The sequence below is a fragment of the Melospiza georgiana genome, chromosome 18 (genome assembly GCF_028018845.1).
Source record: "Melospiza georgiana isolate bMelGeo1 chromosome 18, bMelGeo1.pri, whole genome shotgun sequence".
In the NCBI taxonomy this organism is placed as follows: Eukaryota; Metazoa; Chordata; class Aves; order Passeriformes; family Passerellidae; genus Melospiza; species Melospiza georgiana.
In genome coordinates this window covers 3819692-3844903 of record NC_080447.1, presented here as the reverse complement: position 1 = coordinate 3844903, position 25212 = coordinate 3819692, and the positions used below count along the sequence as shown (strand labels likewise).

The following is a 25212-nucleotide window of genomic DNA, read 5'->3' as shown; positions in this document are numbered from 1 at the left end:
TTCTGTTAAACAAAGCATCTTACATAGCATCGTTTCTATTTTAACATTGTTTATAACCTAAAACTATATTTAATGCAGTACTTAAGAGAGTTAATACAGCATCACTTTCTAACACAACATATATAATATTCATTTCAATATTTGCAAAAGCCAATCATAAAATACATGCGTTTTTCACACCCCGGAAAAAATTTGGGTTGGAAGGGAAATTAAAATTCACCCCATTCCTCCCTCCTGTTGTTTTCCACTGTCCCAGGTTGCCCCAACCCCACCCTGAGCCCTTGCAGGGATGAAAGGAATGCATTTTCCAGGGGTATAACCTACCTTGATTACACCTGGCACAGCAGCTTTTCCCTCAAGCAGGTTTTCATTCCCGCTTTTCCTGCAGGTCTCCAAAGCCTTGTTCACCTGAAAAAAACTTTCCAGCTGCTCCATCACAGCCAATTTGCGAGGCCAAGACATTGAAAACACCCTGGGAGCAGCTGGGGATGAAAGGTGTGAGCTCCAGCCAGGTGAGAGCTCCTGGAAACTCATCCTTTGGGAGAGTTTTGGAGATAAGGCAGGGCCTGAATTCCCCCTCTGGAAGCGCCACCTGCCTTTACAAAGGAGCAGGAGTCACACGGAGCTGAATAACTCGGGTTTTGAAAGGAAAATACTCTTTGTTGGAGGCTGGATAAAGCGCTGATTTTGCCGAGGCTCTGGAGATCTTGGCTGTGGCACTCAGGGTTTCCATGACAGGGCTCTTATCAGGGTGATACCGATCAGCTGGCCCCTAATTAACGATGCTGACCCTCATCAGGGGACAAAGAGGAGTGACAGAGACACCCGCGAATTTCTCAGACTCCTTCCCTCTCAAATTCGGCCCATCCTGTTTGCAAACACCCCCAAGGCTTCTCAGTGGCAATTCCCTTGGACCCGAACTAAATTAAATTTTCTTTTTTTCTCCTTTTTGTCTGTCACAGCTTTTATTCCCTTTTTGTTCAGGCAGCTTTTGAAAGGAGATTTTGTGGGGATTTTTTTTTTCCCAGCAAACCTGAGAAATCCGTTATCTCTGCGGCCCTAATGGATTCAGGGAGCTGGTCAGATCTCTGAAGGCAGAAAATTCAGTTTTCCAGCCTCATTCCAGCTGCTCCGTCCAGCATCCTGGCATCCTGACCTTTGGTAAGGGGCTTGCTTTTATTGCCCAGCATTCCCAAAATGTCCCCAAAGGAGGTGTGGCTGTGTCCCCACACTGAGGGTGCAGCACCTGCTGCTCCCCAGCTCCCATCCTGCTCCTGCCAGGCCCATTTTCCACTCCCAGATGATCATAACCCACCTGGATTCCAGCAAAAAGGAATTTTCCAGCTCTTGGTTCAGCAGCAGGATGGGAAGGGCTGGATGCACATGACAGGGAGTGGGAGAGGGACTGATCCCCTTCCCACCCCTGCTGGGAATAACATCCCAGCTAAACATCCCAGTTTAAACCCATTCCCTCTGTCCTGCTCTTTGAAATGCATCCCCAGGAGCAGCTGAGGTGAGCTCAGCACCACAGCCAGGCTGGGATGGAGTGGGGTTGGCTGGAAAACAGCAAAATCATGGAAGCAAAGCCAGGGGATGATGGGAGCAGGGTGGAAAATGTTGGATTTTTGTGCTTGTTTCTAATGAAATACCACTATCCTCGTTGGGCAGCACGGGCAGGTGCACAAATCATCCCAGTTAAGTGGGAGAGTGGCATTGAGACATTCTGTGTGCTGGAGATCCCATCCCATCCCATCCCATCCCATCCCATCCCATCACCAGGTGCATCCCTCACTCTGACTCCCCCTCCTGGGCTCTCTCCCAGTACAAACCAGTCACCGTTGTGCCCAGTTAATATTTAAGCTGGGCTTAATCAGATTCCCTTTCCGTTTCCAACTCCCTTCCCATTTTCCCATGCTTGGAGTGTGGAGTCTGTTGGAATCTGGGATTTATGGCAGCTGCTCACCACTCCTCTCTCCAACTGCCGTAAGTTACACTCCCATTCTGCTGCTTGCAATAAAAAAATAAATTAAAAAAAAAATCTGATATTTACTGTCTGGATTCTCCTTTCCAAAAAAAAGTCAGGAAATTCTCAAACCACTCAAACACAGCTCCAAATTTCACTGGCACGGGAAGAGCTGAGCATCCCCTGGGGGTCCCCACTGGCCTCTCCCACTCCAGATCCAACATTCCCCTGTGGAATAAACATCCCAAAACTCAGATTTTTTTTCCCCCCAGGAAAGTCTTCACAGCCTCTCCAGATGGCAGCAAGACCCTCAGCACTGCAGTGGCCAGCAGCCCAGAGGAGGGGTGGGAACAGAACCATTTATTGGAGGCTGATGAGATGAAAGCCATTGATCCCAGCTCCTAATTACATTGTTATCTCTGCCCTGGGAGATAAAGAGATTTCTCCCTGCTGGCTTTTGGAAAAGCGGATAGAGGAGGGATTTATTTATTTGAGCTCCTCTGTTTTTTAAGTGAAATGTTGAAGAGGAAATGCTTGGTTTATTTATTTTAATTTTTTCCTCCCAGGAGGTGGGAAGCCAGGGAAGGTTTATGTCCTGCTCCTGATGCCCCAGGATCAGGCAGGAGATGAGGAGAGCTCCATAAAATAGAATTTTAAATGAATTATGCTACAGGAAACAATCAGCTGCCCCAGGCCCTGGCAGCTGCTGAAGGTGCTGCTGCCATCCCCATTTCCCAGCTCCTAGAGGAAGAACAAACTGGAATTGATTTCCCAACCACTGCAAATTCCTGCTCCTGCCTGGCCTGGCCAGCACCAGGATGAGAATCCAAATTTTGATTGCTCCAAAGGTGCAAATCCAACGAGCACAGGAGGAAAGGGGCTGGGAGAGCAAAATGGTTCTGATGTGCTGAGCTGGAATTAAAACTGGGGAGCGGCCTACAGAAGCAGGAGACTCAAAGGGTGGTCCTGAACGAGCCAAATTTGCAATTCCTCCTGGAGAGGCTGAGAAGAAAATGGGAGGAGAAACAGGAATTAGAGGGAATAAATGTTCCTCTCTTATTCCCATGGATTTGAGCAGAATTCCTCTTTGGAACAATTTCCCATGCAGGAAATCACAACAACCATGGTTGGTTCTGCCTCATCCACAAACACCACAGCACCTTCATCCCAGAGGATCCTTATCCCAATCTTCATCTCTGGAATCCATCTCTTCAGCTGGATGGTCTCTGCTGGGACCTCCTGGGTTGGATTTCTTGGCTGGGAGGTCTTGGGTGGCACTGGAATTCCTCTCCTGGGATTTCTCTGCTGGAAATGGAAAAGAGGATGAAAAATCAATGCGGAGAACACAACGCCAGAAAACAAAACTATAAAAAGAAGTTAAAGCTCAGTTTTAAGGCTGCTGGGAAGGTTTTTTTCCCAGAGGACAAAGCCTCAACTCTTCCCTGCCGCTGAAGGTTTGAGCGGCAGGAGGAGCGATTGCCCCAAAAATTCCCGAATTCCTGAAAATATCGGGACATCCTTGCGGCGCATCCTCCCCGCTCCGTGCCTGGAGCTCCAGTGACATCTGCTGCCGTCTCCGGGCATCGCCACCGGCCCGGTGTTTGCAGGGGTCTCAGGACGAGGGAAGAGACAAGAATCTTGACTCCGTGTTTCAGAAGGCTGATTTATTATTTTTATTTATATATTTATATATTTTTATATTTATATATCTATATATTTAGATATTATTCAGATATTATATTATAATAAATATAATACTACATTATATTATTAATATAATATAATATAATATAATATAATATAATATAATATAATATAATATAATATAATATATATTTCATATATTAAATATATATAAATTAATAAATATTAATTATAAATATTTATAAATTAAATTAATATTTATAAATTAATTAAATATTATTTATAATAAACTACTATTAATATTAATAGATTAAATATATTTCGTGTTATTTATTATATACTAATAATTTATTCATTCATTTATTATATTTTTATTTATTATATACTAAAAGTATTTTATTATAGTTATTATTGTTCATTATTTACTAAAATATTTATTATTTACTATTTATTATATACTAAAACTACATTAAAGAAAGAAAAAGCATTTCATCAGAAGGCTAGCAAAGGAAAAGAATGGAATGATAAAATCTTGTGGCTGACACAGCTGGACTGTGATTGGCCATTAATTAAAAACAACCACATGAGACCAACCACAGATGCACCTGTTGCATTCCACAGCAGCAGATAATTATTGATTACATTTCGTTCCTGAGCCCTCTCAGCATCTCAGGAGAAAAAAGTCCTGGCAAAGGGATTTTTTATAAAATATGTCCATGACACCCACCAGCCCTGCCCTGGGAATTGAGCCTAAAAATGCCCCGATAAAAGGAAATAGAAGGATAGAAATAAAAGGAAATAGAAGCATAGAAATAAAAGGAAATAAATAAAAGTAAATCCTTTCTTGGTTGGAGCTGCCACTCCCCAAGGGAGAAGCTCCTGTTCCCCAAACTGGGGGTGAGAGGGAACTGGGAAGGAAAAAATTCTCCCAGCACCATTCCTGCTTTTCCTCAGGGCTTTAACTCCCAGGCACCAAGCGAGGGGACCCCATGGATGATTTAAACCTGCACTACTTTACCCAGGATATTCCCAAACCCAGGAATTCCTGTTACCCCAAGCCAGGATCTCCCTCCCAACCACCCCAAACTTCTCAACATCTCCAGCCCAACCCAATTCCAGCAGCCCCAACCCACCAGGAATTCCCAGAACCAGCCCCTTTGTCCACCCCACGAGGTTCCTGTTCCCACAGGCAATGAAAGAAGCCAAAAATCTGTAATTTTTTTTTTGTTCTTTTCCAATAGTCTCACTTTATTAGATACCACATCAAGAGAGGATGTTGTGCTGCATGCAGCGGAAGACTGGAGGATTTCTAATTCCTGTGTAAGGTTTTCTTTTTCTCTTTAACAGTTGTAAACTGATATTTGGCTGTAAAATCACTGCATGCGAGTCTGAATGCAAACAGCAGTAGAAGAGGCTTTTAATTTTCTTTTTTTTGCTTTTTTTTTCATTTGTTTGTTTTTCACCATTCCCAATCCATAGGTGCATGCTTTATTTACAACAAAAAGAACTCATTCAGGGCAGGAATAACCATCAGAAAAACTGAGAAGAGGAGGGGGCAGAGACCAGGGCTGTGGTTTTGCACATTACTGAGGAGATTGGCAAGTTGCACTTGATTTTTGGAGGTGCAAAGAGATGATCTGAGTATCCTTTTCCCAAAGAAAGCAGGCTGAACAGGGAATGGGAATACAGGATGGGAAAAGGGTAACCTCGAGTGAGTTGTTCTGCACATACAAAGGAGGCTGGGCTGCTGCAGGACTGGGAGAAATTAAGGAATTGCTTAAATAATGATTTTTAAAGGTTTTTTTTACCCTCAGCCACACATTTCCCCAGCACAGCTCCGTGCCCAAGGGCTGCTCTGGGTATGAACAGGAATTTTTTGGGCCAGGTCCATCCCTCTGGAAAGGGTGGTGGCAGCTTGGAGTCATTAAGGTTGAAAAAGGGAGAATCCAACCATTGATCCTGGATCCCACCATCCCACAGCTCAGCTGGGCCTGGAGCAGGGAGGTTTCAGCACGGGGTGCAGAGGGGAACAGTCCAAAAAAAAAAAAAAATGGAATTGTTTCAGTCTGGTCCTAGCTCAGGGATGCCACCGTGACTGGCACAAAAATTCCGTGAAAAAGAGGAAAATTTCCAGGTATCCTCTTCCATTCCACCCCAAGAACCATCAAATCACCTGGGGTGATGGAAGAGGATTCCCAGTTCTGGCTGGACCCTCTGGGATGGGTTGGGTTGGCTTTTCCCACCTGGAGATCCAAGGAGGGAGGGAAACCTGTGCCAGGCTGGGGTTTGTGTCACCCAGGGCTGGGGACACTCAGGGCACCTCAGCAAGTTCTGCTAGGGCTGGGGGGAGATAAAGAAAATACCAGGAAAACCAGAATTCATCCAACTCAAAGAGAGGGCAGCAGCAGCAGCAGCAGAGGGTGCAGGGGGATCAGGGGGGAGGTTTCACACACCATGCTCAGTGTGACAAAAAAATCCATATATTCCATTAGTGCTTAGTGTGCTCCTATCCACAGGGCCTGGGGTGTTCCAGAGCCAGGGAAAGGTTCCAGAGCCCAGCAGCAGCAGCAGCAGCAGCAGAGAGTCTGTGCTCTCCTGCTGTCCAGACCAGATCCAACAGCTGCAGGCCACCCTTAAAGTGCAGACTGAGGGGTTCTTGTGCAGAAAACTGGGAAAAATGAAAGGAAACCAAACCAAAACAACCCAAGTTTGGAAGATCTCAGATTGTTCCAGCTAATTCCAGGAGTTGTGGAGGTTTAAAGCAAAAATCCTTGCACACATCAGGGGTTTGGGGGGAAGGAGCAGCTCCCTCAGCTTCCCTCCTGAGGAACCAAAAATCCTTGGGAGCAGGAGGGGTCTGAGAGGACCTAGGACCCTTCAGGGCTCGGCCAGTCACTACTACACAGCTCAGGGGTGAGGAGGAGGTAGTCACAACCCTAAAACACAGCTGGGCTCCTGCAGCAGCGGAGCCCCCAATTTCCTTGGGCGAAAGGACAAAAACCAACCCAAACCTGCTCCCCTGCGAGCACAGAGCTCCCTAAACCCTCCTTGTCGCTGTCATGGTGTTGGTGGTGGATCTTCTCAGCAAAGGATGTGCCACAACATTGCTCAGGTGGGCCAGAGCAGAGGTGAAGCTCAAGCAGGACTCGCAGGATGACTCCGGTGACACCGGATTTTTTGGCCTAACCACGACGACACGGACACCAGGCGAACGGTGACACCCACACCAAAGCCAAGGAGCTTTTTTTCCTTATTGCAACTGAGGTATTGAGATCACACAAGCGAGGACAGGCTGATGCTCCCTCCCAAGCCCAGCACTCCCATCTCCTCCACGGGGAGACGCGAGGAGCGGAGGCTGGAGGGACACGGAGCGTCAGAAACGCGACGGGAACGGAGAGAGAGGGGGGAACAGTCAGGAGGGAACTATTGCTTGCCAAGATTACACACCAGGAGAACTCAACAGCCTCCCTCCCCCAGCTGAAAATAAATAAAGGAGAATAGAAAAGATCTGGGGGAGTTTCCAGTGGAGGGGGTTTGGAGGAAGAGGAGGAGGACCCTGGGATCAGAGGCTGTAGCAAGGCGTGGCTGCGCTGGAAGACGGGACACCAGGGACATCGGGGACATTGGGGACCTACAGGGGTGTGGCAGAGGGCAGGGAGGGCTGGGCAGAGGCTCCCTTTAATCACTGGCCACGTGGTTCTCGTTCTGCAGGGTGTGCCAGCGCTCGATCTTCTTGTCCTTGTTCTTCAAGCACTCGTACCAGTGTTTCAAGCGCTCGCCCTTGGCCGTGATTCCCAGCTGGCAACCGCCTGGGGAGAGGGGAGAAGAGCAGAGTTTGTATCCACAGGTGGTGCTGTCATGGATGTATTTTATGAAAAAAATCTTTTTGCTAAGAATTTTTTTCTCTTGAGAAGCTCAGAGGCTTTAGAAACAAAACATAAATAAAAATTATCTACTGTTGTGGAATGAAACAGGTGCATTTTTGTTTGGTCTTATGTGATTGTTTTTAATTAATGGCCAATTACAGTCCAGCTGCCTCAGACTCTCTGGTTAGTGACAAGATTTTATTATTATTTTTTCTTTTCTTTTCTAGCCTTCTGATGAAATCTTTCTTTCTATTCTTTTAGTATAGATATAGATACATATATACTGTTATTAGTATAGACATATATAGAAATTATATATATATATAATTTTCTTTTAATATATATAATAAAATAATAAATCAGCCTTCTGAAACATGGAGTCAAGATTCTCATCTCTTCCCATGTCAAGATTGCCTTGCAAATTCAACATTTAGTGAACCCTGAGTGAAGAACATTGCCACATTTGGTGACCTCCAGTAAGTGGCATTGATTATCCCCTCATGGAGTCATAACCACATAACATGGAGTCATAACCATTTCCTGGCTGATGTGCCAGGAAATCCTGCCATGGGCACACACCTCACACCTTGCAACTTTTTTTCCTTCTCCTGGCTCAAAAATCTAATGGAAACACCTGGAGATGCTTTTCCTGCCCAAAAGATGCTGGAGGCGGGGCCGTGTAGGGGTGCACCCACCAGATTCCATCATCCCACCAGGGCAGGTGACCCAGGACCCCCCTGACATCCAGCAAACCCCATTCCAGGCACCAAACCCTGCCCCAGAGGGCAGAGCCTCCCAGCTCAAGGCTCACCAATGTAGTCATTCGATTTCCCAATGTCGTAATCCCAGACGGAAATGTCCAGGGATTTCTTGGCCAGGTCGCTGTGTTTGATGTCATAGAAGAACTCCTGCAGAAAGGAAAACACACCCTAAAAGCTGCAGTAATTAATGCAATTAATGAAGGAAAAACTCTCCCTCCCTGTGGCACCTCTTTTCCAGGGGCTGAGCTCACCCCTTGCACCTACGTGAGCCCTTTCCAGCTGTCCCATCAAAGCAGCACCAGTGGAGAATTTCCAGCTTCCACCCCCAGGAATGCTGATCCCACCCACATCCCCAGCTGGGATGCAGGGAGCTTTCAGGGTGTGTGGTGCTGCCATGGCAAAGTCATTCCCAAAAATATTCCTGGGCACAGGAGTGGGAAAGGAGCTTGAGCAAAGAGCCAAAGCTTGGGGAGTTTGTCTTCCACCTCCTCCACTCAACACAGCACTCAGTGAATTGATTTAATAATATAAAAAATATCCATCCATACCTCATTAAATTCAGGATTCAGCGTTTTCTTCTTTATCTGTGTCTTGTGCTTGGCCTTTTTTCCCATGTCAGGTTTCAGCCAACTAGGGGCAAGAGAAAACAGTTCAAAATTCAAGTGCAAGAACAGTGGGAGTTCATAAGCTTAAAAAGTGAGCTTCTGGGCTGGAAGAGATTTATTTAGAGCCAGTCTCTCCTCCCACCTTCCAGAGGATGTGGGAAAAGTGTGGGGCTGGGGCTGTGCAGCCTGGCTGCAGATCCAGAACTCAATTTAGGGCTGGGATTAATTAGATCACTGATTTAAAAATATAAAGCCACCATCTTCTGCTTCTGGAAATGGAAAATGCAACATATTAAGAGAGAATGGGAAGGGAAGCTGCTCAGCTCTACTGAGCTACAAAAAGATGAGCAGAATATGTTCAACATGAGAGTCACTGAATGAGTTTTAGCGAGAATAGAGGTTTTTTCTGAAGGCAAAGGAAAACAACAGGAATGGCTACAGGGATTTCTCTGTGGTGCAGCTCACAAGGCTGGATTAGAAACCCCACAGGATTCCCAGGAGCCATGTGGGTTTATGGGGCAGCAAGCAGGGCACAGAGGGACACGGAGCCAACTCTGTCCTGCAGCCAGGGTTGGTCAGAGTTGGAGAGAAGGATTCCCTTTCCTCCAGCTTCCACTGTCCCAGGAGTCCCACCACGCCCTTGGTGAGTCACGGGTGGGAATCCCACACCTATGGATCCCAGGGAAGTTGGAAACTGGAAGTTGGAAACTGGAAGCTGGAAACTGGAAGCTGGAAACTGGAAGCTGGAAACTGGAAGCTGGAAACTGGAAGCTGGCACCAGCCCTAAACCCATCCCACATCCCCCACGTGCCCTCTGCTTGCAGACACAAGGTGATCAGTCAAAGCTTGGACTCCTGAAGTCTTTTCCAGCCTTTAACAATTCTGGAATTCTCCATGAGGCAACCACAGAGATCTGGGCACTTGGAGAGCCACAGACCCAAGGGCTGGGCCAACACCACCCACACTGGGGACACCACCAGAGGTGAAGCTCCAGCAGGACCCTCAGGATGACACCGGTGACACCGGGTTTGCCCCGAATTCCCTTAATTTGCTCCAGAGGAAGGAAAGCGGGCAGCTCCAGCCCAGAGCCGCCCCCGGTGACTCACAGCTTGACGAAGGGATCCGAGTATCCGTTGGCGTCCATGGCCGCCAGGTGCACGCAGCGCACGATGCCCACGATGAGCCCGCCCTGCTGGGTGCTGTACATCAGGGACACCAGGATCTTGCCGCGCTCCTCCACGTCCCCGCCGCGATCCACCTGCGGGAGGAGCCGCCAAAAGCGGGTCACGGATGCGTTTTATGGAAAAATCCTTTCCTTAGGATGTTATTCTCCCTAAAAGCTGAGAGCCCTCGGAAAGGAAATGTAAATAATGATTATCTGCTGCTGTGGGATGCAACAGGTGCATCTGTGATTGGTCTCGTGTGGTTGTTTTTAATTAATGGCCAATCACAGCCCAGCTGTGTCAGGACTCTGGTCAGTCACAAGATTTTATTATCATCCCATTTCTTTTCCTTTCAAGCCTTCTGATTAAATCCTTTTTTCTATTCTTTTAGTATAGTTTTAGTATATAATTTTCTTTTAATATAAGATATATAATAAAATAATAAATCAGCCTTCTGAAATATGGAGTCAAGATTCTCATCTCTTCCCTCGTCCTGGGACCCCTGCAAACACCACCACAGGTGTGGGTGTCAAATGTGGTAATAAAGTTTGCTTCCTCACACCTCTTCTCTGGCTCATCTGTTTGAAACCTCAGCCATGTCATGGGCTGGAAATGACCTGCTGTAAGTTAAGATCACAGCTATGGATTGTAAAATCCTGGTGGGAAGGACTTGTAATCTTTTTTTATAGCATCTACCAGACTGGGGCCCTGATCTTGGTTGACGCCTCTAGACCCCAACCTAGGCTTAAGGTAGTAAAAATAGTAATATTACACCTAGTACTCATGTCATGGGAGCAGATATTTTGCCTTAATTTTTACTTCTCCTTGCCAAGCTTCTGTCAGATCAGAGTGCAGTTTTCAGAGTCAAGTTTTCAGTCAGGTTTTTTTTTTTGTTTGTTTTAAATTAATTTGGTGTTCTATGAGACAGAGCAGACTGCGTTTTAATTATAATTTATGTCACCTATGTGTTTTAATAATAATTTATGTCAGACCGTGTTTTAATTATAATTTATGTCACCTATGTGTGTGTATATATATAATTATTTATTTATTTTTATTGTGGGTTATTACTGCCTATTTGATAATTCCATTCAGAACGAAGGTGCAGCAAACAAAACATTAAGGTCAGAGCTGGTTTTGAACATTACATTTTCCTAATTTTTCTCTTTCTCCCTTGGTCTCTTTCAGTTACTTCCCTCCAAAGCCATCTCTTGTGCCAAGGAACCTCTCTTGCATCAGGAGGGAAAATTTGGCGTGGAGGAGAAGGGATGGGATGGATATCAAGGAATGTGGGATTGCTGGGACAGGGGGACAATGGGGTTGTACACAAGGGATGGTGGAAAGGACGTGGGTGGAGCTTGTGCTGCTCCAAGGACTCACCTCCTCCTCGTACAGAGCCATCCCACGGGACGCACCGGTCGTTCCGGCACGCTTCGTCTGGGGTGGGAAAGGGACAAGGAGAATGCCATGAATGACTGGGAGAGGCACCATCCCACAGCAAAAAACACCCTGGGAATGCATGCAGCCCAGCTCCTGGAAGAGCCTCAGGAATCTCCATCTGCTCCATCAATCCCCATCCTAGTGGATACAACGGAGGACAAAGCAACCTGTGCCCTCCTCCACAGTGACATCCATCCCCAAGGGCTGGCAATGCCAACAGGAGCAGGCCCTGGAGTCACTTCCCATGGATTCCCACCAGGCTCTCATCTCCTGGCCTTGGAATATCACATCAGCCCAGGCACAGGTGGGAATGCAACTCTTAAAGGTGCCAGGGAAGTCAGGCACGTCCAGCCCATCCCTGCATCCCTCAGGTGCCATTTCCAATGGGAACAGAAGGGATTTTCACGGACACTCACTGGTATTACTCTCTCCAGGCAGATGTTGAAGTTCTTCTTCTGGTTGGCTTTGAGTTTTTTCAAGGCAACTCTGGTTTCTCCAATGAACTCGTTGTGGCCAAATTTGTCCTCGTCACACACGGAGATCCTGGAGGGAAGAGGGGAAAGGGAACATCAACCAGGCTGGAGCAGTGCCTGACTCCAGAGCCAAACCCATCCCTGCAGGGGCACTGCTGGGGGGAGGGAAAAACAAAACAAAATCCCCCAAACCCACCCTTGATGTGGATTTCCTCTGAACAACAGCCATCAACCCCCAAATTTCTGTCTTGATTAAAAAAAAAAAAAATCAACATTTTTAATATTTGCTTTGTGATGGGGCAAGAAATCAAGGGGTGGAAGTTTTCTGAGGGGGGAAAGAGCCATAAATTTTAAGAGATATTTATATAGACTTTTTTTTCTGGGTTATTGTCAAATCAGCAGAGACGCACATCTCTATGATGATAAAAATGATAGCATAATCAATGATTTACTATTAAATTACAAGGTCAACATGCCAGTTCTCCTGTCTTCAAACAACCATCCAGATGACCAAACTCACGTTGATTTTAACCCAAATCTGCATTTCTCACAGCCCTAACCCTCCCTGCACTCCTGGGGGTGGTGCTGTGGGTGAGGACACCCCAAACCCAACCCCGTGGCACCCCCGGGCTCCTGCTGGCCTTGCCTGAGGGTTTTCCTCTGCATGTCCTCGTCGGTGATGCCGTGGTACACCAGGGTCTCGTTCCACACCGGGTTCCGAGTGTTGCGCAGCGTCTTCGTCCTCAGCTTGTTGGACTGTGGGGTCGCACAAACACAGGGGAATCAGTGGGAGTTCAGGGTTTACCCCAGAACCCCGGGTTTCTCCCCTGAAGATTCCCTCCCAGGTGTGTCAGTCACCTCTCCTTTCCCCTCCCAGCACTCTCCTTTCCCTTCCCAGGGTCTGTCAACCCTGGAATTCCAGAAGGGATTGGCAGATTCAAAAGATGCCTTCTGCTTCTGGGGGGCATTTGGCCATCCAGGTGTCCTTTGTCCCTTTGTCCCTCCCCTCCTGTCCCTGCTTGGTGGCTCCCTGCCCCTCTCCCCAGGTTAAAAGGAAACACAAGGTCCAGGAGTTCTGTTGGAGCTGGTGCTGCATTCAGAGGCCTGTGGGCCAGAATAAAGCTCTGGATCCAAACCCTCCATCAGAACTGACTCCTTTCCTTCACCATCGCCTTAAAGCTTCTCCAACAGAGGGAAACCTGAGGAGCAGCCCCTATTATGGGGGGAAGCTCCATCCCAGCACCACCAGAGCTCCTGCAGGCCTGGACTTGTCCCCACGAGCCCAGTGCAGCACCCAGCCAGGCAAAAGTGTCTGTGGGGTGAAACACCACACACCCACAGCCCAAAGTGTCTGTGGGGTGAAACACCACACACCCAGCCAGCCCAAAGTGTCTGTGGGGTGAAACACCACACACCCCACAGCCAAAAGTGTCTGTGGGGTGAAACACCACACACCCAGCCAGCCCAAAGTGTCTGTGGGGTGAAACACCACACACCCAGCCAGCCCAAAGTGTCCGTGGGGTGAAACACCACACACCCAGCCAGCCCAAAGTGTCCGTGGGGTGAAACACCACACACCCAGCCAGCCCAAAGTGTCTGTGGGGTGAAACACCACACACCCAGCTGGCCAAAAGTGTCTATGGGGTGAAACACCACACACCCAGCCAGCCCAAAGTGTCTGTGGGGTGAAACATCACACACCCAGCCAGCCCAAAGTGTCTCTGGGGTGAAACACCACACACCCAGCCAGCCCAAAGTGTCTGTGGGGTGAAACACCACACACCCCACAGCCAAAAGTGTCTGTGGGGTGAAACACCACACACCCACAGCCCAAAGTGTCTGTGGGGTGAAACACCACACACCCAGCCAGCCCAAAGTGTCCGTGGGGTGAAACACCACACACCCAGCCAGCCAAAACTGGGGTGAAACACCACACACCCACCAGCCCAAAGTGTCTGTGGGGTCAAACACCACAGAGCCACTGCTTGGTTCAGCACCAAGGGCCAGACAAGCCAAGGCACGTCCTGTCCACAATGTTGGTGGTACCAATACCCCAGGATTCCTCCCTGCCCAAATCCCAGCTCCTGGCAGGGGTGCCCCATCACAGCTGGCACAGGTGAGCTCTCAGGGAGGATCAAGGTGGAATTTTGCACAAGCATCGGGAATTTGGTGACATGTGGTGGCCAGGAGAGACTGGATTTTGTCACTCCCTGGGGTTTATTCCCTCAAGGAGAGGGGAAAAGGTGCCCAGGGCAGGATGTGGGGTATCAGGCCACAGCTCTCATGGTCTAAAGGAGGGGACAGTGAGGGATTGAGGAGCTGTTACTTTCCTTGAGTGTCTTTCACAGCCACACATTCAAAATTTAAAATAAAATTAAAATAAATATCAGCAAATGAGAGCAGCAGAAATCAAATTCCCAACATCACACCTGAATTTCCTCTGAACAATACCAATACCCCATGCATAAAGCAAGGCTGTAAAATCAATCCAATGATTTTATTATCAGTTTTCCCCTGGTTTTACTCCTGGTTCCTCTGAGCAAAACTCTGCTGCACCCTCTAAGCAAAGAGCCAGCACTGCTGGTGCTCATTCCTTCCTCAAGATTTGCCCACCCAGATCAGCTCAGCCGGGCTGGGGAGGGACATTCCCAGGAATTTCCATGATGGAGACAGAGTTTCCCCCACAGTTCTCTCCCCACAGCTCCAAAAAGAACGTGCTGCATCTTCCAAGCAAATGGATAATTCCAACCCTGGGCATAATTAGATTTTTTGGGCAGATGTTTTGTGATGCATTAACAGCAATGCCTCCTCTGGAGCTCCCTTCCATTCCTGAGCAGATTCCTGCCTGCAGGATGAGCTGTTCCTCGGGTCTGGGAGAGCATCTGGGAGCATCCTCCCTGTTCAGAGACACCCCCAGGGAAAACAGCAGCCAGCAGAGAAATCAACAGGGAAAATCTGATCTGATTTGAGAAACCTCTGCTCCATCCCCAGCACCAAACCTGTCAGAGCCTCACCTTGCTGGCTCCAGGCAGGAGGTGCAGCTTCACATAGGGATCAGCCAGGCCATTGGAATCCATTGGTTTTAAGCCCTAAAAAATGATAAAGGAATCATAGAGTGTGAATCCTCCTTCAGCAAAGAGAAAAACCTGCTCATGAAAAACACAGAGAGAAAATGTGTTCAGTGACCCAGGATCCTCTGCCCTGAGCAGCTGTGGGTGCCAGGATGTGCTGAACCAACCTATCCTGGAAAAATCAGCATTGTAGAATCACAGAATGGTTTGGGTTGGAAGAGACCTCAAATATCACCAGATCCCACCCCTGCCACAAGCAGGAACATCTTCCACTATCCCAGGCTGCTCCAAACCCTGTCCAACCTGGCCTGGGACACTCCCAGGGATGAGGCAGCCACAGTTTCTCTGTGAGGACTGTTCCAGGGCATCACCACTCCCACAGATCTCTTGGATCCACACAAGGAAAAGTCCCCCAACCCTCCCCAGCCAGGAGCAGCTGTGCCTGGAGCCTCCCAAGGGAGCAGCCTCTGCCAGCGGCCACATGGCTGCCTTCTCATTGCACCAGAGAAACTGGCAGCCAGATGGATTTAAATCAGGAAAAAGAGGGGGAAAAGAGGAGCTCTTGCCTTGGCCTTGATGAGGGTGCAGTGCAGGGAGCTGTTGTCCTGGTCGTAGAGCAGGCTGAACTCCAGAGCTCCCAGCGTGGCTGACAGCGAGGGAAGAGGAGGAGGAAACAACCTCGTTAAAAGCCCAGCCAATAACTGCATTTAATCATCCCCGATTAGTAATAATTAGAAAGATTTGCGGGTCAAATGTAAAAGCTGTTTAATGCAGTGACACTGTGCTGGCAGCAGCCAAAGCACCACAAATCCAGGCGGATTTGGGAACTCTGCACAGCCCAGGGAGAGCAGCCTGGGGCTCTGGAGCTGACTCCAGGCAAAGGAGGAGTAACCCTACCAACCCTTCCCACAGCAATTCCACCCTGGATGACCCTGAGGAGATGCTCCAGCTTGGGCTCAGCACCTGGCTCCTCTCTTGCCTCCCTGGAAACCATCTCAGGCTCATGCTCCTTCATCCCAGGGATGAAGAGCGGGCACAGAGGGCATCAGCTGCTCCAATCCAAGCACCTGATCCCGACCCCAGCAGCTCTTCTCACCCAGGATGTTCCCAGGGTGATCCTCCCCATCAAACTCCCACCCATCATTCCCCAAGGACTTTCCCTGCTAGACACCAACCCGAGTCACACCCACCCTCCTCCAAATCCCACACTTCCCAAAGAATCTCCCTCCCTTCCCGGGTACATACTGCCTTCATCCGAGTCGTAGCTGTTGGCATCCTCCTCCTCCTCCTCTCGGGGCTGCTGCTGCCTCTGCGGAGCTGGGGCTGCAGGCTGGGGCTGGCTGGGGGCCGGGGGCTGCCAGCCCGGCCTGTCCTCCCTGCCGGGGGGCGCAGCCAAGCCCCCTCCCCGCTCCTCCCTGGCAGCTCCACGGGCCGGCTCTGGGGGGCTCGCTGCGGGAAGGGGGGACCCTGTTAGCGCCCAGCCCGCGGTGCCCCCCAGACCCCACAGCCAGCCCGGGGTTACCTTGTCTGTCCGGGAAGCGGGCAGGACCCCCGGGACCTGGCCTTGCTGCTGCTGCTGCTGCTGGGGACAGAGGTGGCATCAGCACCTGGGACATCCCCTGGTGCTGATGCCCGTGGGGTGTCCCCAGGGACAGAACCATTGGCCACACTTCCATCCCATCCCATCCCATCCCAATCCCACCCACATCCCAATCACATCCCCATCCCCATCCCATCCCCATCCCCATCCCACCTGCGGGCGCTGCCGCTGCCGGGGCAGATCCAGCGGTGGCTGCAGCGGTGGCCGGCGGGGGTGGCCGCTGGCCTTGCACGGAGTTGGTTCTCTTCACACCTGCAAGGACAGGGGACAATCAGCAGAGAGCACCCGCAGATGGCTCCCGGCGTTGTGTCCATCCATCTGTCCGTCCAGGGATGCGGCAGCAGCATCACTCTCACCGGGGCTCCTGCTGACGCCGCTCTCAGCGTAGTCCCGGCTGTCGCTGTCCCCAGCGGTGTCCTCGCTGCCACACGGACCCGGCCGGCCCTCGGCCACTCTGCGGCTCCCCCGGGCGGCCGCTGTGCCCTCGGTGCCTGCAGGGAGAGGGAGGAAGGAGCAGTGAGGCCGGAAAAGCGAGATGCCATCCCTGGCCTGGGTGCCAGCAGCAGGGGGATGTCGCAGACATCTTTTATGAAAAATCCTTTTCTTGGGATTTTTCCTCTCGAGAAGCTGGGAGGCCTCAGGAACAGAATGTAAACACTGATTATCTGCTGCTGTGGGATGCAACAGGTGGATCTGTGATTGGTCTCATGTTGGTTGTTTTTAATTAATGGCCAGTCACAGTCCAGCTGTCTCAGACAGAGAGCCCAGCCACAAACCTTTGTTATCATTCTTTCTTATTCAATTCTTAGCTAGCCTTCTGATGAAACCTTTTTTCTATTCTTTTAGTATAGATTAGTATATAGTAATATAGTTTAGTATATAGTAATATATACCATAAAATAATAAATCAAGCCTTCTGAAACATGGAGTCAGATCTTCGTCTCTTCCCTCATCCCAAGACACCAGCACAGGGGGACAATGGGTACAGCCACTGCAGCAGGAGGGCTCTGCACCATCAACCCTGCACTCAGGAAATCCCCAAGGACACGGAAAAACAAGGCCTGAGGTATCCATCATCCATCACCATCCTCAGCACCCATCACAAACAAACCCCTGATGGCACCACAGCTCCACATTCCATTTGAGGGGTGAATCCTATTTTCCTTCAGCCGATCATGTCCCATTTGTTAAGCAGACAGCCGTGGCAGCTGCCTGTGCCTCTCCCTTCCATCACCAGCAGTCCCAGCGGATCCATCGCAGCCCGGCGCTCCGGGGTGATGGATGGCGACCCCGCGGACGTGACGGAAAAGGTCCCGGCGCTCACCTGGCTGCTGCTGGAGACGCCAGGGATAAATCTTTGCCGTGACATAAATGGGCTGTTTCTCCTTGGCTGGGCTCTCAGGGTCACCGGGCGCGAGGACAAAGCAACAGATTGTGGCGGGGAAAAAAGGAGGAGGGAGAGAGGGGAAAAACACCGGGAATGCTGAAGAGCAGGGAGAGGGGGGGCATGAGCAGCCAGGAGCAGGAGCCCCGTGGTGCAGAGAGAGCCGTGCAATAAATAATTTTCCGAGGGAGCTGTAGGAAGATCATGGGCACGGCAGGAGCATGCTGAGCACCAGGAGGGACGGGCGGAGCTGGCAAAGCATTCCCGACTCCAGGAGCAGTCCGGATTAATAAAAGCTGCCCTTGGGGCTGGGAGGTTTTCTAGGGGAGTGATTAAATTGTCTTAATTAAGTGCTTCCCCCAACTGCTGCTGCATGGGAAGAGGGAGATCATCAGTTGGGGCATCAGAACTTGTGCTAAAGGAAGGATGGGATAGAGGGGACCATTCCAGGTGGGAACTGTCCCCTCAGCCCCTCTTTGCCTCTTCCATGGAGCCAAGGAAGAGAAGAATTTGCAGCCACTGCACTGCTCCCAATTTAATTATTGCCCAAATGAGGAGCAGACGGTGTTGGAGGGGGATCAGGGATCCTAATCCCCTTGGCATCCCATGTGGAAGTGTGAAAATGGGGGCTGTTACTCAAAATGAACTCCCAGGGAGAACTTCTCACTCTCCACATCTCCCGGACGGGACCCACATGGGGTTTGGGCTCTTCTCCCAGGCAAGAATCAACAGGACAAGAGGAAACGGCCTCAAGTTGTGCCTGGGGAGGTTTAGGTTGGATATTCGGGAAAATTTCTTCACTGGGAGGATTGTCCAACCCTGACACCACTGCCCAGGAGTCCCCATCCCTGTGGGGGGATTTAACAGCACCGTGGATGTGGCCCTTGGGGACATGGGTCAGTGGTGGCCTTGGCAGTGCTGGAGGAATGGTTGAACTCCATGAGCTTTGAGAGCTCTTCCAAACTGAATGATTCCACCACTGGAAGTGCCGGAGGGTGCAAGGAACAACCAGAACAAGCCACTGCTGCGCTGTGCACAGCACAAGGCTGGGCTGCTCCATCCCCCACCAACCTCCTCAACTTTCCCTGGGAGGTTTTCCAAGGATTTCTGGTTAAATAACCAGAAAAAAAAAACCCAAACCCCACCTGCCCCTCCCAGCAGGACCCACCACCCACAGAGGCGGCTCCGGCTCAGCCCCGGCGTGTGCGGGAGGTGGGGAAGCCCTGGAATAACCCTGGAATAACCCGGACCCCCGCAGGGTGGGTGGCAGCAGCAGCAAGGAGCGATCCTGCTGCAGCATCCCCAGGGAAACTGGGCAGGAAAACACCTTGGGAGGAGAAGGAGGCAGGCACAGGGCTCAGCACAGGGCTCAGCACAGGGAGGGGACAAAGGCCAGTGCTTACCCTCGGTGTCCTCGGCATCCGCCTGGCCTTGGGGGCACAAACAGAGCGAGAGGGGGTGAAGCTGCGGCTCACACACCCCCATCCCCATCCCAGGATGCCCTGCCACTGTTTTCCCAGATTTCCCTATTTTTTGAAGGCTTCCCCATCACCACATCCCAACCCAGGCACTGCCCAAGCTCTCAGCAGGGCCCTGATCCCCACCCGGGGCTGCTTCGTTTGAGGATGTCCTGCAACCCCATCTGTCACAGACATCTTTTCAATAAAAATCCTTTCCTTAGGATTTTTTCTTTCTGAGAAGCTGAGAGGCCTCAGAAACCAAATGTAAACAATGATTATCTGCTGCTGTGGAATGCAACAGGTGCATCTGGGATTGGTCTCATGTGGATGTTTGGAATTAATGGCCAATCACGGCACAGCTGACTCTCTCTCTGTCCGAGCCACATGTTTGTTATTCATTCCATTCTATTCTTAGCTTAGCCAGCCTTCTGAGATGAAACTTTTTCTTTTTCTTTTAGTGTAGTTTTAATGTAATATACATCATAAAATAATAAATCAAGCCTTCTGAAATATGGAGTCAGATCCTCGTCTCTTCCCTCAGCCTGAGACCCCTGTGACCACCATCACACCCATCTGGATAAAACCTGGATCAAACACCTCCAACTGCACACTGCCATCCCCTTTAGGACACAGGCAGCAGCCACACGACTGCTCTGGATGCTTTTCCCCCACAATTTTCCTTTGCTGAGGATGGGAAGGAGCTCAGAGCCTCGCTGGCAGTGCTGGGGGGCAGCCCCTGCTGTCACCTACCTCGGGTGGGTGCCCGGGAGGGGACTTTGGGGTCGGGGGCGGGCGGCTCGGCCGGGCGGGGCTCGCTCGGGGTCTGGGGTCCCTTCTTGCTGATGGGCATCGGCTGTGGCAGCATCTGCTTGGGCAAACCCTTGAAGAACCAGGCACCGGAGCGTTTCCACACCTGCGGGAAGAGGGTCAGGCCTCTCAGGGCTTCATACCACCATGGTCCTCCTCCAGTGACCCCACACCCCCACCCTGCAGCCCATCTTGCTAATTTAATTAATCAATTAACTCACAACAGCTCCTTGGAGCCCCGAAGCTCTGTTTTCATGAAATAAAACATCATTTTATGTAGAAAACAAAGCCATCCTGTAAGAACGATGCTCGAACAGCCGCTGGGTGAGACTGGAGGCCCGTGGGAGGTGAGTCGGGCCTGCCTTGGAGGTGTGGGGTGGGGACAGAGGGGGCAGGGGCCACACTCACCTCCCGCTGCTCGCTGCAGATCTTGCAGAGCCAGATGGCCTGGGGCCTGTTGTTGGTGGTCTGCACCCCGCACTTGGTGCACACATTCTGCGGGCGAAGCAAAGATCTGAGTGACACCGGCGCCACCAAAATGTCCCCAACACCAGCAAGGAGAGCTCTGCCCGCGCAACCGCCAGCGAGCCATGGAAATGGGCACCCAAAATCAGCTGTGCCCCCCAGCTGGGGGGGTTTGTGGGGCTTGGAGGGGGGGGTCTCACCTTCTTGCAGTCCTCACAGACGACACAGGCAGAGCCCCTTGTCCCCAGCTGCTCCCCGCAGAGGATGCAGCGGTTGACGCCGTCGCCCAGCACGCTGCGGCGCATGTCCTCCAGCCGGGTCATCAGGCGCCTGCAGAGGGGACAGGGATGTCAGGAAGGGCACAGGGAATGCCAGGAAAAGGGCAGGATACAGGGGCAGGCCCTGCTCCCTGGGGGTGACCACTGCCTTGGGTTTGGTTGTTCCTTTTCCAGGTGTTGCTCCCCACGGAGCATCTCCCTTTTCCAGCTATGGGACAAAAGCGCATCCCGGAGGGAAAGAAGATTCCAACAGGTGTATATGGCACAATAGCGACTTGCAGGGAGCTCCATGGACATGGAAAATCCATCCAAGGCAGCAGCTCTGCATGGAGCAACTTGTCCCCAAATGGAAGCCTTTCCACTAAGTCCAGGCAGCTGCCCATGAAGAGCTGAAGGAGGAGATCCTGGAAGGGCTCAGATGAGGACTGAATTTTAATTAATAAATTTTCTTATTATTTGAGGAAAAAATGCTGCGTATATTTGATGACAATTCCTACAATGAAACGAAAGCCCACTGGAGATCAGGCTGTGAAAACACACCTGGTTCCTGCAAAGGTAAAAAAAAAAACAAACCAAGAAACCAAAATCAGCTGAGGAAGTTTTGGGAAGGCAGCATTGGCTGAAGGAGTTTGGGAAGCAGGAAGGAGCTGCAGCGTCGGCGTCCTGAGCTCAGCTAACCCAGAATCCTGGCCCTAAAAATAGCATAGCAAGGGAAAAAAAGCTGCATTATTTATGTCATTCAGTGAGGAAGGAACAGAGAAAGGGAGGAGGAGACCCGAGCCCACCGGAGGGAGCAGCCCCCCGTGGCAGCCTGACCCAAATCCGACAGAGCCGCGGCAAAAGGAAACCAGCTGGCATGGAAAAGGGGTGACAGACATCCCATGAAGGGTGACAGCTTCAGATTTGTGGTGACTCGGCTGCCAGGGCCTCCGGAATGCTCGTAAACCATCCACAGGTTCCCTGCACACAAAAATGCCTCTGGGGTTGGGGTTGGACAGCCAGAATTCCATGGGGAAAAGGTGAATAAACGAACAGCAGCACGAGGAGGGGAAATTGTCTGAGCATGGAATGGTTTTGGTTTGGAGGAGCCTTAAAATCTTCCAGTTCCACCCCTGCCATGGGCAGGGACACCTCCCACTAGACCAGGGTGTTCCAGGGATGGGCAACCTGTGCCAGGGCCTCACCACCCTCCCAGGGAGGAATTTTTTCCCAAAATGAAGCATTTTGGGACGTGCAGCCCATCACAGCCCAAAAATCCTCGCTGCAGCCAACAGGAGCACCTCAAAGCCACCAAGCCCAGCCACACTCAGGGATGTGGATCCATAATTCCACAAATTATCCAAGCAAAGCCACGTTAACACCTCAGCTCTGCCCAAACCCAGCCAGGGATCTCCCACTGCTCCCCACGCGGGGGCTGATCCCGCTGGGCTCCTGCCACTTCCAGATGAACCTGCAGCCTGTTCCCAGCTGGAAGCTGGGCTGGGTGGGCAGCAGCAGAGCCAGACAGAGCCAGCAGCGGGGACCAGGCTCTGTTTTCACAGCTCTGGTGTCACCAGACAGCAGATGGGAGAGTTCACGGGTTCCTGCCAGCGCCAGGAGCACGGAGGTTGGAAATGCAGCAATTGCGGTTCTCATCCTGGTGCTGACAAACAGCACCCTCAGAACCACAGACAGGGGGGTTTGTGCTTTCCCACTTCAGGGAGAAGCCCCCTGCCAGTCTAACTCCCTGCTCCAGGGTGGGATGCAACCCCTGGAGCAACCCCTGCCCATGGAATGAGAGGAGATTTGACATCCTTCCAACCCAAACCATTCTGGGATTTACTTGTGGTCCCATCCCTGCCCTTCACATCCATGGGTGATTCCTCCCCAGAGAATAACCCAGCCCTGGAGCCACCATCCAGCCCCTGGTGCCTTCCCAAGCTCCAGAGCCCGTGGCAAACACAGAAATCCCAGAGAATCCATCACCCCACAAACACCCAGCCAGCAATTCCAAATAAAACCTGGAAGCTGGCTGTTCCCCAAGTGTTATTTAAAGCAATTAACCCCAGCCCACATCTCATGGAGTGCATGATCCTCACAACAGCCAGCTTTTATCATCCCCCACCTCACCAAGGGGAACATTTTGGGGGAAAAAAAAACCTCTCTTTTATTCATGAAAAACACCAAATCCCCTGCAGTTCCTCCTGCTGAGCTGCAGCAGCTCCAAGCAAAGCAGCTTCCAGTTGGAAATCTGCAAGCCCAAACAAACTTATTATAGAAACTGGAACAAATGGCACAATCAAAGGGAGGGAGGAAAAAAAGTCAAAAAAAGAGGAAAAAGCCTTTGCATTTCAAGAGGTTCATTATTTAGCTGCAAAAATCTCTCCCAGGCTCTCATTTACCACGAGCTTCTCCTTAAGTGGGATTTTTGAACCACTGGAAGAGCTCAGCAGCCAGGACACACCTGTGGCACCACTTGCAAGCCAAGTACATTTCCCTAATTAAAACATCCATTCAAGAGGGAGAAATTGGGCTTTTTTTATTTTCTTTTTTTTTTCTTTTCCCTATGACTCAAATGCTGCTGGGAGAGAAAAAGTTCAATTTAAAGTCCTGGTGTGAACCTGGCAGGAAGAAAAGGGGGGTTGTGCCCAAACCCTTGGGGTGAGAAGATCTTGATAAAGGCTAAAATTTGGATTAAAAAAACCCAGGTTTGCTTCCAGCTCCATCCAGCCCCTCCAGAGATCCAAATCCATCCCATTCTCCCATTAATAAGCAAGGGAAGCCCTGCCCTCACCAGGAATGAGATTTCTGCCTTCCCAAAAGCTTTTCTCTCCCCTGGAGAGCATTTCCTCCTCACTTTTATTGCACACAACCAGCCTCCAGCTCATACCTTTGCCTTCCACAGCTCCAGCAGCATCTTCCTCCCCATTACCTGCAGTTCAAAAAGCAGGAAATATCCTTCCAATTGTTAAAATAGGGGGGGAAAAATTGGGAGTAGACTAATTGGAGCCAGTGGCAGGGAGCTGGCTCAGCCCAGCCCAGGGATGGGAGAGATCCCTCACCTGCCAGGAAAACAGGGATTACAGGGTTTGGGCACTGATAAGGGAGCAGCTTTATCAGCTTTGAAACAGGGCCCTGGTGATGGAAATCAGCCCAGTCTCTGGAATGTGGTTTGGAATGGGGAAGGTGGGCACTGAGGGACATCCCTGGGTGCTCCTGCCCCATTCCAGAGCCCTGGAGCAGGCAGGGAAGGGCCCGGGGGCACATCCAAACATTTTCCATGATTTTTGGAAGGAAAAGGATCCCACAGGGATGAGGGATCGCCTTAAGCTGGGTTCTGGATGGGACAGAACCCATGGTGGCTTTGGCAGGGCTGGTTTGAGGTTGGATCCCATGACTCCAGAAGCCTTTTCCAACCTAAAAGATGATCCCATGGAACTCTCAGCATTGCAGCAGGAGGAGAGGGATGGGAAAGGGGACAGAGTGACCAGAATGAAGCCCTGATGATCCCAGGAAATGAAGCTTAACAACAGAGCAGGAGTTTGCTGCGTTTAAATATTCATCAGCGCTGCAGAAATGAATGGCCAGGATGTCCTTAACGGGCTTTAAATTGTGGGCAGGGAGGACTTTTAATGCAGCAAAAAGGGTGGGAGAAGGACCTGATCCACGAGGAGGGACCTGATCCAGGACACCAAGATCCACGTGCTCCTCGGTGCAGCAGGGATGGGCTCAGCCACCACATCCATGGGGAAAAAACTCCAGAGAAACACAAAGGAGGTCACCAAGAGCCTCCAGAATGAAGCCCAGCCTCGTCTCCATGGGGAAATCGTGTGCCTTAAAGGGATGAATATTAAATTAAGGCTCATTTTCCTGGTGGGAAAGGGACAAGAAAAGCAGCCAAGCTCCAGATTAAGGGAAGCATAATTAAAATTGGGACGAGAAATGAGAAGCAATTTTCCTCGCCTCCAAGTGGGCAGGGAGCTAAAGGTAAAGCACCACTGGGGTTATTCCAAGTGTCCCATCCCATGCTCATCCAGGTGCTTGCTGGATGTGCTACAGCAGGCTGGGAATTTTTGGAAATAAGAGAGGAGGGGTTTTTAGGAGGGGAAAGCTCAACCAAACCCCCACAAAATTTCAAGCTTTCCCCTGGTCACCATTGAACCTCATCTCCTGCAGAAATTGCCATCGCAGGAGATGCTCCCAGCTGTCTGCAGTAACCCCCCTGCCCTGAGCCTGAATTTTATCCCTGTGCT

General features: G+C 50.6%; 1 protein-coding gene across 5 annotated transcripts in view; it reads right to left on the bottom strand.

Annotated features, from left to right (window-relative positions):
- Window positions 1-5022: 5022 nt before the first annotated feature.
- RPH3A (rabphilin 3A) overlaps window positions 5023-25212 on the bottom strand; it is a 33461-nt gene continuing 13271 nt past the window's right edge. For 2 of the 5 annotated variants that reach the window (XM_058036864.1, XM_058036863.1), the window contains 17 exons: window positions 20903-21032; window positions 20646-20732; window positions 20181-20343; window positions 19374-19400; window positions 16943-17077; window positions 16740-16838; window positions 16509-16568; window positions 16232-16435; window positions 15553-15632; window positions 14930-15004; window positions 12562-12671; window positions 11859-11985; window positions 11383-11439; window positions 9946-10097; window positions 8783-8864; window positions 8285-8381; window positions 5023-7416 (listed from right to left, as the gene is read on the bottom strand). In XM_058036864.1, coding sequence (XP_057892847.1) covers window positions 7286-7416; window positions 8285-8381; window positions 8783-8864; window positions 9946-10097; window positions 11383-11439; window positions 11859-11985; window positions 12562-12671; window positions 14930-15004; window positions 15553-15632; window positions 16232-16435; window positions 16509-16568; window positions 16740-16838; window positions 16943-17077; window positions 19374-19400; window positions 20181-20343; window positions 20646-20732; window positions 20903-21032 — 1816 coding nt within the window. In that variant the 3' untranslated portion in view covers window positions 5023-7285. The remainder of the gene's footprint in view (window positions 7417-8284; window positions 8382-8782; window positions 8865-9945; window positions 10098-11382; window positions 11440-11858; window positions 11986-12561; window positions 12672-14929; window positions 15005-15552; window positions 15633-16231; window positions 16436-16508; window positions 16569-16739; window positions 16839-16942; window positions 17078-19373; window positions 19401-20180; window positions 20344-20645; window positions 20733-20902; window positions 21033-25212) is intronic. The other 3 variants (XM_058036865.1, XM_058036866.1, XM_058036867.1) reach the window with 3 other exon arrangements.